The following is a 16,966-nucleotide window of genomic DNA, read 5'->3' on the forward strand; positions in this document are numbered from 1 at the left end:
TGCCGGCCCCATGGGTATTTCTCCTGGCTCGGTGTCTCTGTTCAGGGCAGGGAGGACGAGGTGTGGGTTACCCTTCATCTTCTCCGTGTGTTTCTCCTGCCTTGCCAGTGGCCACAAAGAGCCCGTTGCCTTTTCCCACCAGGACATGGTAGGAAAAGGCCAAGCTGGTCTGGCCACAGGCGATCTTCTAGTGCCTCTAAAGGCAGCCAAGAGCATGATCTGCCCAAGCGCTAATCTGGTTTAGGACAGGGAGGCGATGCACAGGGATGGAGGATACTTCAGCGGGCCAGCAGCGAGTCAAGAACTGCTGCGAAAGGGGAAATCCTGGAAATCCTGGCGATGAGGGATTCGGGTCCTAGCTAACATGGTGGGCAAGGGCTTCATATGTATCTGGTGATGCCCATGGGGCCTCAGGCTGGGAGGGACTGAGCGGCTCCGTGAGGACTCATTTGAAATGGGTTTTGGTCTAGGCTGCCCGTTGGGATGGAGCAGGGACTCTATTGAGCTGGGTATGAGCCCTGCCCTGTTTATTTGAAAAAAAAATTCAAATAAAACTGAAACGTTGACAGTCTCCTACATTTGCACAGAGGCTGGAAGGCTTGCAGAGACCTAAAGGCACTTCCTAACGGCACTAAGCTGAAAAAGCAGAGAATTCTCTATGCCCATATAAAGCCAAGAGTTAACGAGATTACAGTAAAAAATTCCCAGGCAGCAGAGCCAAATATTATAATAACGCTTTCTTCTGGGGCCAACATCACCCGGCCTTGGCAGGCAGCACCTCCTTTGCCTCCGGGCACTGCAGCAGGACAGAACTATGCTGCAGCCAGGGCGAAGCTGCCCACCAGGTCTCCCCTTGCTTTCGCAGAGCATCTCCCAGAAGCTGCTCCGGTGCAGGGGATGTTCCCAGTGGTCCTTCTTGGAACCTGCCCTTAGTGCAGCATCAGGCAGGGGATGGGGTCGCGAGCTGCCCTGGAGATGCTGGAAAGCCTTTCTAGGGGCTTCCCAAAGCTCCTCCAACCCCACAAAGGTCCCAGGCATGGAGGGAGCCTGGCCATGCTTACCTTGAGCCATGTGGACCAAGTCGCTGTAGAGAGCTGGAGGGATCAGGGGTGACGGCAGCTCCTGGAGGTACCACTTCAGGGCCTCTGACAGCGTCTGGGCATCGTACAGTCCATGTCCACAGCTGAGGCATCTGCAGGGAGAGACACAGGGAGTTACCCAGCTGGAGCCCTTAGCCCATGGTGCTGTCCCTCTGGCGTGGAGCTCGGAGCTCTCCTGTCCCTGCGGATCTTCCTCTGTGCCATTCCCCAGGTGCGGCAGCCTATGATTTCACTGCCACCCCCCCAGCAAATATTCTTGTCCCTGTTTCCACTGATCCTGAGTTCCATGTGTCCATGGAGAGCATGAGGCAGCATCTCCACCTCGTGTGCACCATACATCCAGGGTGGGGGATCTCACTGTTCCACTGGGATAGCACCCATGGGATGGGCTGAGTGGCTGCCCCAGGCACCTTCCAGCTGTCAGGGCCAGGCAACATATGCCAACCCCAGCCCTGGAGGAACTGCTTGGAAAAATGCATCTGTGGAATGGGGTTACAGTCCTCAGGCACTGCACCTTGCTGAAGGTACACGTCATCCCCCAGTGAGCCCGAAACACTGTGAATGTGCCCCAACCAGCATCACTTCTCCCAGTCCTAAAAGGCAGCTTCCCCCGAGGAGGTGGTGAAGGATGCTCCAGGGACTGGGGCAAAGCATCCGAGGGAGGCTGAGCCCAGCCTGGGCTCGGGACAGGGACAGCGCTCTGAACAGAAATGTCCCATGATCCGGCTGAGCCTCGCGGCTGGGCTGGCACAGGGACGTTGCTTCACCAGGGTCCAAGGGGAAGAGCCCTTTCAGCATCCTTTGGTGTTGCCTCATGCATTTGTCTTGGAGGTCTTTCAGCCCGGCCGGCCTGAGAGGTGCCTGCCCGGAGGGTGACGGTGCCTTTGCAAAGATCTGGAGGTTTCAAAATCTAGCTTTGATTCGAACGGAGCCAAACACAATATTTGAAATTCTCCTTGTAGGAGAAATCTTGAGGGGGGGAATAATAAAAATCCCAAGATATTGCGATCATTTGAAATGGTTCATTTGTAGAAGCTGAATTTCTTGCTTCTTCTAAATGAGAATGTTGAAAAAGCAAATTTTGCACTTTCTTAAAGATGACGTGTCAGGCCCCAAATGGCCCAGTGTGTTGTGATTGAGAAGACGCTGGTGGCCTTGCTCTGCTCTGAGCTCCCTTCCCCTCCCACCTCTCTGGGTCTTTACCCCAAACACAGCTTTACTGAAATCGGTGCCATTTTGGGAGATGCTTCATCTCCCAGCCTGGCGTTTTCCAGCAGAAAATGCCTTGAGTCTCCAAACATTTCAGCTGCCTGCGTGTGGCCGCACTCCTTTCTTGGATGATAAACCCAAAAGAGCAGATAAACGCTGTTTCCTAGCGCAAGGCTTTGGAGGTGCCTGGCCAGTGGGGCTGGGATGGGGAGCAGCTCCCCGACTCCTGGCAAAGGCTGGCTTTGGGCACCTTGACCTTGTTCTTTCTCCTTGAGGCATCCCTGCTGTGGGCCAGGCAGCCTGGAGCCTTCCCACCTCCTCCTCCTGTGCGGGTACAAGAAGCCATGACGGATCCCTTATGGCCTGCCGTTTGGCTCGGAGACTGGAGGGAAAACAGATTGACCAATGCCCGAAGCGAAGCCTTTAACCCAGCTGTTGGAGACGAGACGCTACCTCATTTTCAGGAGCAAGCACTCAGCCGGCCAGGAATGGTGTCCCAGGGCAGCTCAGGGATGACCGGCAGAGATGCCGCTGCGCTGGGGCAGGCAGCCGTCCAGCGTGGCCGAATGCAACCCAGGGCAAAGACAGGTGCTGCCTTTCTGGCACCCCTCGATGTCACAGCATCACCGCATGGGCCACCCCATTCTCAGCACCCTCAAGGCGGGCAGGGCTGTGCCAGCTCTCGCCTCCTGCACCCCAGCCCCGCTCTGGTCCATGCTGATGCTCCCGTCTGCCAGCCACATGTGTGGACCTTCTCACCTAGCCAAAAGGGTTAGTTCTAGTGGGGTTTGTGGGGGCATGACAGCCAGTTCCCCGTTTTTGCTAGCACTCACCCTGGAGAAGTGAGCTGGCAGGTTGGCTCAGCCAGGCAGGGGGAGGAGAGCGGGGTCAGGGATCCTGTGAGATGCTCCAAACCCTGTTTTGGGATGAAACCCCCAGGTGCATGGCTAAAAACCCAGGGATGCTGATGGGGGGTCGCAGGGTCTCGTTGCTTGAGCTGCATTGTAGAGAGCTGCTCCCATCAGTGGGACGCATCAAGCAAACCTCAAACCCCTTCTCATCCGGGGGGAGCCTGGCTGCTCCCCCCTGCCTGCCACAGAGGCTCTGCACGGACCTGTCACTTGTCTTAAGGATGCTGGCGCAGATTGAGGAGAGCAGCCACAAGCTGTTTCTGCGCAGGGAAGGGGCTGCTGCCGGGCACTGGCCCCAGGCGATCAGCCCGGGGCTCCACCGAGGCCTAATTAGCTCGTTTGCATCATTAGGCATGGGCTTGGGGAGGGGGGTTCAAAGGCAAGGCTCGGCCGGTTTCAAAGCAAGGTTCAAAAACATCTTTACACTCAGAGAGAGGTGTGATGGGATACCATTGGGATTCATACCCTGCTAACTGGGACCAGTTGCTGATGGCACCATTTTCTTCAGCACGTTGGCTAGAAATAGCCATGAGCCTGTTGCCCGCATCCTCCTGGAGATGCAGTGGCATCCTCCTGCCCCAGGTCCCCTCCTTCCCCTGGAGCCACTGTGGTGAGCTGGCTCGCTGTTAGGCTGAGAGCACAGTTGGGGGGTGTTCCGAGCTGCTCCCCAGCACCGGCTGTGCCCCGACAGCTCGAGGAGGTTCGGCTGACAGCTGGGGAAGGGTTTAACCCTGGAGCCTTCCCACCAATTACCGCCGGCCTGACCCCACGGATGCTGCTCTCTCCTTATCAGAGGGAGATGATAACCAGCTATAAGAAGTTAATGATGCTGCAGGATGAGTCACGGCTCTCCCGCTGCCTCTCCAGATGTTCCAGTCCTTTCCCCAGGGGAATGACGGAGAGATTCCATCCGCCTGCCACAAATAGAACTGAAACACCCCAAAACCCCAACCTCAACCCCATACCAACCACCCTCCGGCACACAACCAGCTTGCTGACCTGCCAGCAGATAAAGCAAGTGGCCAGGGACCAGCGAAGAGCATCCCTTGCCCATGGGGAATGAAAAGCAGGAATATATTTTGGGCTGGGGAAGGGGTGTGCCAGATGACCACTGGCCCAGAGGGAAAGCAATGAGTGCTCTCAGCCTCCTCCCCACAGAGGCAGAGGGGTGCTGGGGCTTTGGGCTGAGTCAGGCTGGGCAGGAAACATGGAGAACCTCTCCAGGCAGCTGCAGCCAGCCGGGGAGGCGTGAGTAAGCCTGGAGTTTCGGTAAATGTGAAGGATGTTTAACCAAGAGGTGGCAGGGAGGAGGTAGAGGGGGGTTGTTTTGAAGGAGAAGCTTCAATGGGTGCTGGTAACCAGCTGTTACCCAGCCGGTGATAGGGCACAGACCCTGCCCAGCACCCATGGCCCCTCCCGCAGCAGGGTACAGCAGGGAGCATGACAGGCTAAGCTGGACCTTGGCCACCAAGTACTGCCGCAGCGTGATGCCCTTGGGTGCATGGTCCTCGTCATAGAGGGGCACCCAACCACCCATACCTGGGGCTGAGTTAAATACAGGCTCAGGAGCTTTCCTACTCCTTCCCGACCTTTTTAGGTTTAAGAATAGAATAGAATAGAATAGAATAGAATAGAATAGAATAGAATAGAATAGAATAGAATAGAATAGAATAGAATAGAATAGAAAGATCAGAACTATTTCATTTGGAAGGGAGCTACAATGATCATCTAGTCCAACTGCCTGACCAATTCAGGGGTGACCAAAAGTTAAAGCATGTTATTAAGGGTATTGCCTCTCAACACCACAGGCTTGAGGCACTGACCATCTCTCTAGGAAGCCTGTTCCAGTGTTTGACCACCCTCTCAGTAAAGAAATGCTTCCTAAAGTTTAAGCATCAGCTGATTCTGCAGAGGTGTCCCTGTTGCCCAGGCCTGGGGGATATACTTTCCCATCCACGTGGATGCTGCCTGCACAAGGACCTGCACAACCCTCAGACCCAACCAGACATTGAGGCTCCTGGGCATCCCGTGGTGGGGTTTTACTGGGCAACTGTGCACTGAATCAGGGAATATTTCCCTGGCTTGGACTCAGCATCTTTGTAACATCCCTCTGCAGCTCAGTGGTGCCCTGTGCCAGGGACTTGACAGCCTCCAGGACACCCCTTGCCCATGCACAGAAGATCCTGGCAGCCTCAAACACCCTCCCAGCTGGGTTTCACCCCTGGTGTAACCGTGGTTTGCCAGGGCAGGGGTGCTGGGACCCCTTTCAAGGGCGCCTGCTGAGGCTGCCTTCCCCTGCCTCAGCTTCCTGAGGGCTGTTCCCTTCCTCAGTTTCCCCTGCAGCTACGGGAGGGAACAGCAAAGGCTCAACCCCACGTCTCCCCAATGGCTTTAGCAGGGCCGTCTGCGCCACTGCTGTTTATTTACCCTTCCTTCATCACCACCAAATATAAGAGATGAGCTCATGCCTCTTGCCAGGCTCTGACGACGCGGGGTTTATTTCCACTGCAGGTATAAATAAAAAGCAGTGCGGCAGGCGCCGACCGCCTTGTGCTCGGGAGTAAAATCAGCACAGTGGAGTTAGCGGCTCGGCTGGGGGAAACCAGAGCCCTTGGGGGCCTCCAAACCCCCTCTGGCACCCCAGGGATGAGGAGGAGGATGCGCTCCCTCCCTGGGCATCTGTGACAGGGGGAGCGGTGCAGGGCACCCCAGACTGCTCCCCACTCCAGACTAGCCCTGTCTGCCCAGCAGCAGCTCCCGGCAGCCCCAGTGAAGCCCCAGGTCCCACCACCGCCGCTAATCCCCACCAAGGCCTGACCTAATTCCCAGGCACGTGAGCCCGTCTCCAGGCAGACTGTTCTGTGCCGAGGCCCCATATGAAAGCGGGCAGGATGGCAGCGCAGGCACCGCACGCCTGGAGACACCGGCTCCAATCCGCCTCGCGCTGCCATCGGATTCGCTCCGGCACCCTGGGGTGACAGGCAGCTCCTGCCTGGCCCTACCAACACTGGAGCTTTTCCAAGTGCTGCTCATGCAGCCAGGGAAGGGGCTCGGGATTCGTGGCTGCAGCTGGACCTCAGAGCCCAGGTCGGGGCACAGGATATTCAAAATGTGGGAGGTTTCAGTGCTTTGCCATCATCCTGATGAGTTCAGCCCCATCTGAGCCATATGGGGCACCCAGGGGAGCTGGGGCATGGCCCTGCAGGGTCCTCTGCACCCTGTCCCCCAGCAGGGAGGGGGGATGAGGATCCAGCCCATCTCTACCCAGTTGTGACAAAGCGCTGCCTGGCCACTACACGCAGGACTTGCAGCCATCCCCACCCAGCTTGGGTCCTCAGCTCCAAAGGGCTCGAGCACCCACCAGCCCACTTGCAGCTCTGCTGCCACCAGCCAGAGAAGGAGAAGGCTGCCTGGCACATCTCGAGGGGGAGAAGGGTGCAGGCAAGACCCCGAGCAAGCACGATGTGAGGGGATATCACCCCCGGGCACTGGAGGGGTTTGTATGCCTCATGTCCACAGGAACTGGGGTCTTTGCAGGTGATTTGCCCCATCTCCTGTGCTCCAAACAGCCCCTGAGCCCCACGCGGGGACAGCAGGAGTGAGGGGGCTGGAAGCCCTCAGAATCGGGGTGCAGCCCCTGGCACAATGCGCACAGAGCGCCCCACAGCGAGAACATGGCCGGGAGCACTGGGGGCAGCGGGGCAAGTGCTGCACCCTGCCCGCTGTTGTTTAAGCTCTACTTTCTTCTTTTTCTGCCCGTAACTCTTTCCCTGCGGCTGCAGCAGGGCTCCTGCCTGTCTCATCACCTGCAAACCCTTCAGCGAGTGCTCCCAGTCCCACACGGGGCCGTGGCTTTTCCTTAAGGTCCGTTTTCAGCGCTGCCACGTGACTCCAACTCCTGTGTTCGGTGGCGTCGCACGGTCCTGCTGGCCTCATCGGGGCCATAAGGGTCTGAATTGCACACAGTGTCATAGAATCACAGAATCATGGAATGGTTTGGGTTGGAAGGGACCTTAAGATCGTCTAGTTCCAACCTCCCTGCCATGGGACATCTTCGACTAGATCAGGGTGCTCAAAGCCACATCCAACCTGGCCTTGAACACTTCCAGGGATGGGGCATCCACAACTGCTCAGGGCAATCTGTTCCAGTGTTTTCACCACCCTCATTATAAAAAATTTCTTCCTTAGATCTAATCAAAATCTACCCTCTGAGTGTCTTAACAATTAATTCTCCTCTGGAGCCAGCATGAGCTGGTTGCGAGCCCACACCAACCTTTGGTCCATGCTCCATCTGCCGGCCCCAGTGGCATCTCAGCTGGGTGACGGTGGGTGATCGATTCACTTCCCCCTTTATCAATGAGCTCTGTCTTTGCTTTCTCTTTTCCTTTTCCCCCCTCATAAGTATGTTCTCTTGCATCTTCCAACATGGAAATATGAATTTGGCCCACAGGCTCTAGCCAGTGGTCAGATGCCACGTCACCAGCGCTGGGGCAGGGGACAGGGACAACTCCAGCCCAGCTGTACAGCCACGTGGAGACACGCTGCATCCAAGCCTGCCATGCCTGATGCTGCCGCAGCACCCGTGAGGATGGGAAACCTGGGAAAGCTTCATCCCAAAGCCTGGGCGATGTCTGGCTTGGGGGCTGCCTGGTCAGAGATTTCCCACAGGTGGGCGCTCTGAAAGGGCCAAGGACAAGGAAAAGGTTCGATGAGCACAACTCAGATGGGTGCCTGCACTGCCCTGGCCTGGGGACACGATGCCCATGGGCTGCCTGGGACAGCCAGGAACCACTCTGACCTGCACAGCTCCTTGTACCCAGAGAAGCAACCTCCTCCTCCCCACCAAAGTTCAGATGCCCTTTTCAATGTAGAAAACACCCTGTTTTCTCCAAGGTGTTGAGATTTGGGGGTTAGAAAACCAACACCCATCTTTTCTAGCCCCTGCTCCTTTTCCCTTGTGCTCCCTTGCAGTTTTCCTGCCAGCACTGCCAAACCCCAGTGGGATCTGAGTATTTGCAGGGAAGCTGAAACCCTCGGTGAGAACCCAGTTTTCCCTCCAGCCAAGATGGGGTTCAGTTCCAGCTGCTGCCAGCCCTGGCTCTGATTCTCACCTTTCCGCCAAGATGGAGCTTGACTTTTGCAGGTTGGCTGCTAGCAGAGGTGGAGTGCTGGAGGGAGAGGAGCATGGGAGGAAGAGAAACATGACCCTCACCTTGCTGTCTTGCGCATGGGGCATGCAATTCCCATTTTTTGGCAGGGATATTTTACCCTATCAAATGCAATGAAAGGCCTGTATGGGGGCTAAAGGCAGAGACGCTCTCCTGCCTTCCCCAGCCCAGTTTGGTCTTCAGCAGGACCCTGGGGAAGCACCGCTCCATCTCTGATCCGCAGGAGGCTGTGGGGGAAGCAGGTTGCCAAACCTGGGCTCTGCTGGGATGCTTGGCCCTGGCAGGAACATCATGCCCATCCGGGTTGCACAGCATCACCCTGGCAGGGCTGAGCATCAGCTCCTCCAGCTGAGAGCTTGCAAACACGTGACATGTCCTACCCATTCCAGTCAGCTCTGGGGAGCTCCTGCTTTGCCCAGCCCTGGTGTTGCCGAACGCACAGGGCAGCCCCCTGAGTTGCCAAATAAAAGACCTTGTTTAGGTCCTAGAGGAGATGGGGGGCTTGGCAGCATCATGTCACTCTGGGCCTGTCGGGAATTCTTCAGGGCTTTCAAACGGTTTGACAAAAAAATACTGATGGCATTTTCCTGCCCGGTGCTGGGTCCTGCAGTGGGAGATGAAAACCTGAATGGACCCCAGCAGCTACTTCACAGCTCTGGCTCAGGTTCCAGCAAAGCCAGTGGGGTTTGCCCCTGGGCTGGAGGAGACGCCAAGGGCTGGGCAGGATTTCGGTGGTGAACACTGCGGTGCTGCCAGGGATACTGCACCGGCTGCACGGGGAGGACGGAGGCCTTGTAACTCATTCGTGCTCGGAAAGCAAAGCATCCTTCTCATGCTGCTATCGCTGCCCCTGCCCAACCTGGGCACCAATGCCTGGGGCAGCGGAGGCCAAGGGGCTGCTCTCGGGATGCCTTTGCCTCCTTCAGGGATCAGCTGGAAACCTGGGTGGGGGGACAAGGCTGTGCGAAGGGACCCCACTGCCGCTGCCTTCCCCAGGCTTCTCCAAGGGGAGGAGAGTGGGGTGGTGGGGGGGCACCGTGCCCCCCATCATCCCCTGGGGAGCAGAGCCCTCCTCGGGCAGCGGGGACGGAGCAGCCCCGGGACCCCCAGCATCTCCTCTCCCGCATCTCTCCCTTCTCCGCAGCCCGTCGTCCCCCCCGCCCGCCACCGGCGGGACTCGCCTCCCGGTGCGCGGGGGAAGCGATGAGGTCATGTTGCTTAATATAGCGATTTCATCACAGCCCTTCTCCCCAGCAACACAGCCCGGTTGCCGTCGGCTCCCGGCGCTGGCAGAGCCGCACCCTCACCCCCCGCAGGTCCCGGCCGGCAGCTCCCGGGATGCGGGGACAAGGGCAGGCGGGGGCGGAGAAAGGGGACATGGACAAGATAAACGATGCCAAAACCGGACGGACCGTGCGGGGCTGGAGCGTGGCCGGTGCCCACAGTGCCGCCCGCTGGGCACCGCGGCCGGGAGGACGGAGGTGCTCGACGCAGCCCCCCCCCCCCCGCCCCCCCCTTCCCGATTTGAGCGACACACTGGATCCATCACGTCCTCAACGCCCCCGTGCCATCCCAACCGTGAATTTAGGAGCAGGGGTGGCGAGATGGTTTTTTCCCTCCTCTCTACTCCTGCTCGTGCCTCTCCAGTCCTGCAAAATGCTTCGCAGTCCTCCTAAAAATGAGCTTTTTATTCCAGCTTTCTTTTTCCCCAGTTTCACCCACAAAAGGCTTTCTCCCTGTCCCGCTTCTTGAATAGAAACCCTAAAGGTTTGCAAAACAAAATATTTTTCTGCCTAAAAGAAATAGAGCTTCTCGTGAAGTGCCCCAGCCCTGGACCTGCATCCCTCTCTGCAGCATCACATCAGGATATTAAGGGGAGCAGAGAGGGGGCTCGAATGCAGGCAGGGCCTCCCAGAGCTGTAATTAGGGCCATAATGAGGTCAGAGCCAGTCACCCATCCCTGCTGCACCTGGACAGCATCGCTCGCCTGGCAGCATCACCTCTGCAGCCCCTGTCCCAACCGGGACATGGGGAGGGATGCGGCTCTGGGACTTACCTGCCAGAAGAGCCTGCTTCAGCTCAGCATCCCCCAGCACGCCAGGGGTCGATCTGTAGAGCACCTCGCTGTCAAGACCTGGGGAGCAGCCAGGAGAGAGTGGTCAGTCCTGAGCCCAAATCCTCCCTCCAGCACGATGGAAGCAGGCAGGGACTGAGACCACCAAGCTCCCTCACCCTGCCCATGCTGCATGGGTACCGGGGTGCGTGGGGAGAGGTTTGGCTCTAGCGATGCTCTTGGGGCATCTCCAAACACTGGCAGAGCAGATGGTCACACTCATGCACCCACATACGCCCTGTGGACCGATGCCGCGGCTGCCTGTACCTTGTTTTTCCAGAGCCTCGATGAGCCTAGCCACGGTCGGCAGTGCCTGCTCGGGAAGGGTGGGATGCTCAGGGAGCTCTGCCTGCCCGAGAAGCCCTGTGATAGAAAGAGAGAGAGAAGGGCTTGGAAATTCCTGCATGAAGAAATTCCAGCCTCTTTCCTCAGCTGACCCAGGACAGGATCAAGCTGCTGCTTTGGCACAGCCACAACCAACACTTCGGCTCACGTGTGTCCAATTTTGGAAAACTCTCCCTTATTTCATCCTCTTTTTGCAGTAAGAGTCACCGTTGGGGGCTCAGTCGTTTGCTGAGATGCAAAGACCTGCTCGGGCACGTGTCCTGCCAGCAGGCAGCATCTAACCCTGAGTGTGGAGCTCCTTCAGACTGAAACCCTTCCCCTCCCATGGCACTGAGAACTGTCCCCTCTCATCACCCCACAGCCCTTAGTGGCACCAGGCAGGAGCTGGGGGGCCAGACCCATATCCGGCATGGACACAGCTCCCACTCATGTGGATTCTCTGCTGCCTACAACAGGATTGAGCACAAGTCCAGGGAGGACTCAGCTGCACATGTTGGCCCTCGAGGAGCCCTTCAGCCAAACATGGGCCAGGCTTCCCATGATACAAATCTCCATGTGCTGTTGGCTCCTGGGTTTTACACCAAGGACGTCTCATCCCAGAACCTGCCAGAGAGGAGTAAATCCTCTGGCACAGGTGAAAGCAGCTCTCCTTACCCCAGGGCACACTCCATCCATCCATCCATCCATCCATCCATCCATCCATCCATCCATCCATCCATCCATCCCTCCCTCCCTCCCTCCTTATCTCCTTATTGCCCCAGCTGGTAAACACTTCCTGTGTGGGTTATATCCGACAGAGACCCTGACAGTGCAGTGATGGGATTCCTCCCCCTCTCCTCTCTTTAGTGGCCTCAAACCCCCTGGAGGGTGGCGGGTAGGGGCTGGTGGGAGCAGGGGACATCCTGGAGCTGCCACTGGCCACAGCACATCAGAGCCCTGTGCGATCACTGGGGTGTGGCCAGCACCTGGAAAGGCAGATGCATCAAGAGCTCTTTGACTGTTTTATGTGGCAAGTGGATCTGTTCTGCTAGAAATATATTACAAAATTATAGGAAATTAAATAAAACCTGAGTGTGACTTTTGCCCCACAGAGAGAGGTGGTCCAGCATGGCCAACTCCTGCATTAGGTCCACTCTATTTTTGTTTTTCCTGCCTGGCAGAAGGCAGAGAGTTCCCTCATGAAGCCAACAAACCCATAACAATTTTAAGGAATGATAAGAAAGAAAAAGGGCCACACTGCCTTTGACCTTCTGCAAAAACACAACCTGGCCATGATGGCTGTATCCAGGCTCTGATCTTCACTGTGGTGTGCCCTGGTACTCCCTGGAGAACAGGGGGGATGCAAACCTCCTGCTCATGGGTGGCTCATCTGGTCCTTGGACATGGCTGTGACCTCCCAAGCCCAGCAAGAGGGTCCTCTCCACCACTCAACGGGGTTGTGTGAGTACCTCGGGTGGGAACAGGGAAGATTTCAGGGTTTAAAGCAAAGCGGGTGGTTGAGACCCCATGGAAAACATCCCCACTGCATGGGTGATTTTTTAATTAGGGAAAACTGGGTTTTGGCCCCCAAGCCAATGGTTTAGGGAAAGGGTGGTGATTGCAAAAAATAACCTTAATCCTCACACACCGCTCGCCTCAGACCTCGAGTGAAGCAGAGCGATGCCACTCTGGACAGCCAGGCAAGGGCCAAACAGCCACTGAGCTCCTGGGAAGTCCCCTGGGGACTCTGATCTGCCGCAGAGCCATTTTTAGGATGTTATTTAATTAAAAAAAAGACTGTTCCTCCTCACAGAGCCAGCCCTGGCTCCAGGACACGGCTGGGAAATGCAGTGTCTCTCTCCCACTCAGGGATCCCCCGTGGCTTCACCCTGCTCCGGGTCCCTGGCCGGCACAAGGGCTCAGTGGGCACCGAGGGCCCACAGGGCAGTACGCCACTGTCACAGAAAAATAAGCATTCGGGCCGGCCAAACAAATGTCCCTCAAAACCTCCATCTGGGAATGGAAACAGTAGGGAAGAATTTTCTAAAAAAAGAAAGAAAAAAAAAGGGAAAACCAAAAAGAGTCCCTTCTCTTTCAAGAGCATGTTAGAGGGTTTTACTCTAAGGGAAATTCCACCAGCTGGGAGGTTTGGGTTTGAACTGACATAGAACAGCACACGCTGCTCCGCTGCTGCAGAAAGAAGTGGTCATGAGCCACGAGTGTCCTCTGCCGAGGCATCCATGCACCCCCGACATCGCCCCATGAAAGGCACTCCACGGAGGGGCACCCCACGGCACAGCACCTGGGAGGTAGCACCCAACATCCCCCCCCGACATTGGGGCTGGAGAGGCCACGGCCAAAGTATGTCCTGCAGATGGCAGCACCTTCCCCAATCCACCCTCAAACCCGGCTTTAGTGGGTTTTTCCTCTATAAAAAATTAATAATCTCAGTTTTACTTTTTTTTTTTTTAATTTTAAGTTGTTAGCCTCTTGCCCGAGCACACGCAGGGCTGGAGGCCCTCCGCCAAGACCTTCCATAGGGGCCAGGCTCTTCAGCCAGGCTGCACTTGCTGGGGGGACGCACTTGGATCCATGGGGCATTGCCACATCGCAGGTGCCTGTGGGCCAGGGTCCCCTGGGCACATCCCAGCCCCTTGGAAATGAGCCCGTACCAGCCCCTGTGTGAGGCAGGTGCAAGGCAACGGTGATGGGCAACAGGGGAAGAGGCAAAAGGGTGGCTCCATGCTCTCCCATTTCTAAAAATCATAGAATGGTTTGGGTTGGAAGGAACCTTAAAGATCATCTAGTTCCAACCCCCCTGCCATAGAGACATCTTCCACTAGATCCGGTTGCTCAAAGACCCATCCAACCTGGCCTTGAACACCTCCAGGGATGAGGCATCCACAACTTCTCTGGGCAACCTGTTCCAGTGCCTCAACCACTTTCACAGTGAAGAATTTCTTCCTTCCAATCCTGGTGAATGGGGCTGGAGAGCCCTTGGGTCTGCTTTGGTCTGACCCAAGTTGTTCACACCACAGCACTGAGTTTGCTAGGGCTCTGCCTGCCAAACAGCCAGGGGCAGAAGGCTCCTTGCATGCCAGTGAGTTTGGCTGGGAAGAGAGAATTATCTCCAAGAAGCAGTCTCCTCCCCTCCACGATGGCAGCACATTGCTGTTTGCCAACCTGAGACTGCAGCTGCCTCAGCACACTTGGGCATCCGTCAGGGGCAAGCATCTCTGTTTTGGTGAGGGGAGGCAGGGGTGGGTCCCAGCATCCCTGCCTTCCCATCCTGGGGGAGGCTGAGCTGCAGGAGTCACACAGCAAATCCTGTATGTGGTGGTGGATGGTGTTGGGTAAGGAGTTGCCCCACACCAGCTGAGTCCTGTCACACTCAGTCCAGGGGCAGGTGGTCCTCACCCTCTTAAATCACAGTGACAGGGGCGCCTTGAACCTTTTCTTGGAGAGGGACGAACTCCTTATCTGTGGGTGCCCCTCTAAAGCTGGGGACAAGGTGCTCCCCATGCCCAGCCAGCCTAGGAGGGACAGCCTCTTCAGTTACCACATCTGTGCCTTGGTCCCAAACTGAGTGAGCAGGGTGCCCATGGCACCAGGTCAGCAGCCGGGCAGGTTTTGGGCAGCTGCTGCTAAAGGTGGTGCCACTGTCCCCCCAGCGACATCTCTATCACATCCCAGGGAAGGAGAGCATCGTGACTTTGGCTGGGGCCACCAGGTCATGGTGGTTGGCCTGGCTGCAAGGGGGGTTTCTTTCTTCTACATTTTTTTTTTTTTAGTGTGGGTACATTATGCAACTGCTGCGAAATCCCTCCCCGCCCCAATGCACTTGGTCACAGTAAGCGGTGGTGCGGACAGAGCTGCTTCCACCAGCTCAGCAGATCCCAGCAGAGAAATGGCCAGGGCCCCATGTCGGGAAGGGCCCTACCGAATATTTCCCTCCAGTGCTGTGCTGCAGCACCCAGGGACTGACCCCACCATGGGCCCAGGCCATCCCCCATCTCAGCTTGGCACAAAGTGACCGCGAGGCCAAGAGCTGGCTGGGGGCCAGCGTTTGCCAGGGGAACTGAGAGCAGCCAGAATTGGGTGCCGCAGCGGAAGTGGGGAGAAAAGCAGTTGGAAGAAGAGGTGCCCAGTGACTGCCATGGGGCTTTCTGCTCCTCCATGGGAGGCTAAAGGGCTCCTGCATCGTCTCCTGTGCTCTCACAGATGCAGACTCCCTTGGCTATCCCATGCTGGCACAGCAGCCAGCCAGGGATGCTGGCAAGGATCAATCCCTGCAGCATGTTTGCCTGGGGGGGAGCGATACCCTGGGGCACCCCCTGCCCCTCCTGTGGCTGCCTCCATGCACTGGGGTGAATAATTCCCAGGGCAGCTCATCCTTCTGGGGCTGGACCCCCACTGAGCCATCCCAAAAGCAAACATCCATCCAGGCTCCACACCATATTCACCATCTTGCAGGAGACACCTACCCGTGGGCTCCCACCTCCTGCTCCCCAGCACTTACCCCGGGGCGCGGGAGTCCCAGCGGGCGGCGCAGGCAAGGGCCGTGGCCCTGGCCTTGGTGGCAGCAGCAACAACGCGTGTGGGACCCAGATACTCCACGTAGGTGCCGGGGAAGTCACCGCGCTCCTTAGTGCGCTCGTTGAGGCCGTGGAGCCAACCCTGGGGGCTGCGCTCGTCCCCGTCCTTGTAGTCGGGGCTGCTGAGCAGCCCAGCCCTGCTGACTGTCACCACATCCCCAGGGCACAGTGCCAGGTCCTCCTCCCGGACCTTCTGGTACTCGTAGAGAGCCCGGTACTGCAGCCCGTCCGAGGAGGCCATGGTGACGATGGTGTAGCACAGGTCACGCTGCTGGAATCTGGCCAGGCATCAGGGGCCCAGAGCGGCTGCACGGGGCAGGTATGGCCGGGCTGGGGCAACTACGGTGAGGATGGGAGCACTCCCAGAAAAAAATCTCAGTATTGGAGAATCTCCATGTTGGAGAGTGGTTCCTGACCTCTCTAGCCCCAAAATCGCCTCAGAGCCACACCGGTGCCCAGGGTTCAGCAGGGTTGGCTTAGGTGTTGGTACTGAGCCTTTTCATCACTGGAGCAAACGAAGCTAATTGTGGTGCTGGGTACAAACGTGCTGTCCTCTCCTCAGCCTGATCTCATCCGCATGGTGCTGGGATCTCCTCCTCTCTGATGGAGAGGAAGGCAATGCATTAGCGACCGAATCGCTGTCTCGACACCGACCCCAACCCCCACTGCCTCATCCCCCAATCCCAATCTCCACCAGCGGGAAGCACCCAGCAGCCAGCTCAGCTCCCGTTTCCTGGGTTGCTCCCAACAGCAGTTCTCACCCGCTGCATGCAAGGAAAGTACCAGCAAGAGTCTGGAAAGTAGGGCAAGAGATCACACCACGGGCTTTTAAATAGACATATGTGCTTGAGAAACCTCCTGCCACACGCAGCTCCCCTCCGGCAGCTCCAGCCTGGCATTGCTGCACGGAGCCAGCAGATGAAGACGTAGGAATTTTGGGTGGGTTTAGTGCTGGGTTTTTTTGTTGTTTTTCCTTTCTTCTTTTAAATATTCCTCTGAGAAAGACATCTTCTCCGGGAGGCAAAAGACCATGCTGCTGCCAACCCACTGCCCCCCAGCTTCCCGCAGGACCCGGGGAAGAGGATTGGATGGATGAAGGGATGGATAAATGGATGGATGATGAGCGGCAGCTGCGGGGCCGTCCGTCCCTCTGTCCATCCATCCACCCACCCGCCTCCCAGAGCCCTCCCGCTACCCCTCCAGCCTTACCGGACACGGTGGCTCCCCCGGCAGCAGCGGAGAACGGGAGCGGAGCCGGCTCGGTCCCCCCGAGCCGCGCTCCGGCGGTGATGTCAGCGTCCCTCCTCCTCCTCCTCCCCCCACCCCCGGTAGCCGGGCACCCCCCCCACCCCGCCGCAACGCGGCGGGTGGGGGCTGCCCGGCTACCGGGGAGAGGGGGAATTGTAGGAGTAGGTGGATGATTTCATCCCCAGATGCAGCATCTCCGCTCCAAAATTGCCTCCATCCATCCTTAGGATGCTAAAGGACAGGGGAGGACCAGAACCCCATGAACACCCCTCCACCCCAGCACCCAGCCCACCACCCA

At 57.5% G+C, this 16,966-nt stretch overlaps 1 protein-coding gene across 1 annotated transcript in view; it reads right to left on the bottom strand.

Moving 5' to 3' along the window:
• The window catches only part of PIK3R3 (phosphoinositide-3-kinase regulatory subunit 3), a 73,794-nt gene extending 58,133 nt beyond the window's left edge, over positions 1 to 15,661 (bottom strand). Inside the window, 6 exon segments of the mRNA XM_086617274.1 lie at positions 1,062 to 1,169; positions 1,172 to 1,192; positions 10,445 to 10,522; positions 10,769 to 10,864; positions 15,345 to 15,390; positions 15,392 to 15,661. Coding sequence (XP_086473400.1) covers positions 1,062 to 1,169; positions 1,172 to 1,192; positions 10,445 to 10,522; positions 10,769 to 10,864; positions 15,345 to 15,390; positions 15,392 to 15,661 — 619 coding nt within the window.
• Between the last annotated feature and the right edge of the window lie 1,305 nt (positions 15,662 to 16,966).

Source organism: Tauraco erythrolophus, chromosome 10 (genome assembly GCF_009769465.1).
Source record: "Tauraco erythrolophus isolate bTauEry1 chromosome 10, bTauEry1.pri, whole genome shotgun sequence".
In the NCBI taxonomy this organism is placed as follows: domain Eukaryota; kingdom Metazoa; phylum Chordata; class Aves; order Musophagiformes; family Musophagidae; genus Tauraco; species Tauraco erythrolophus.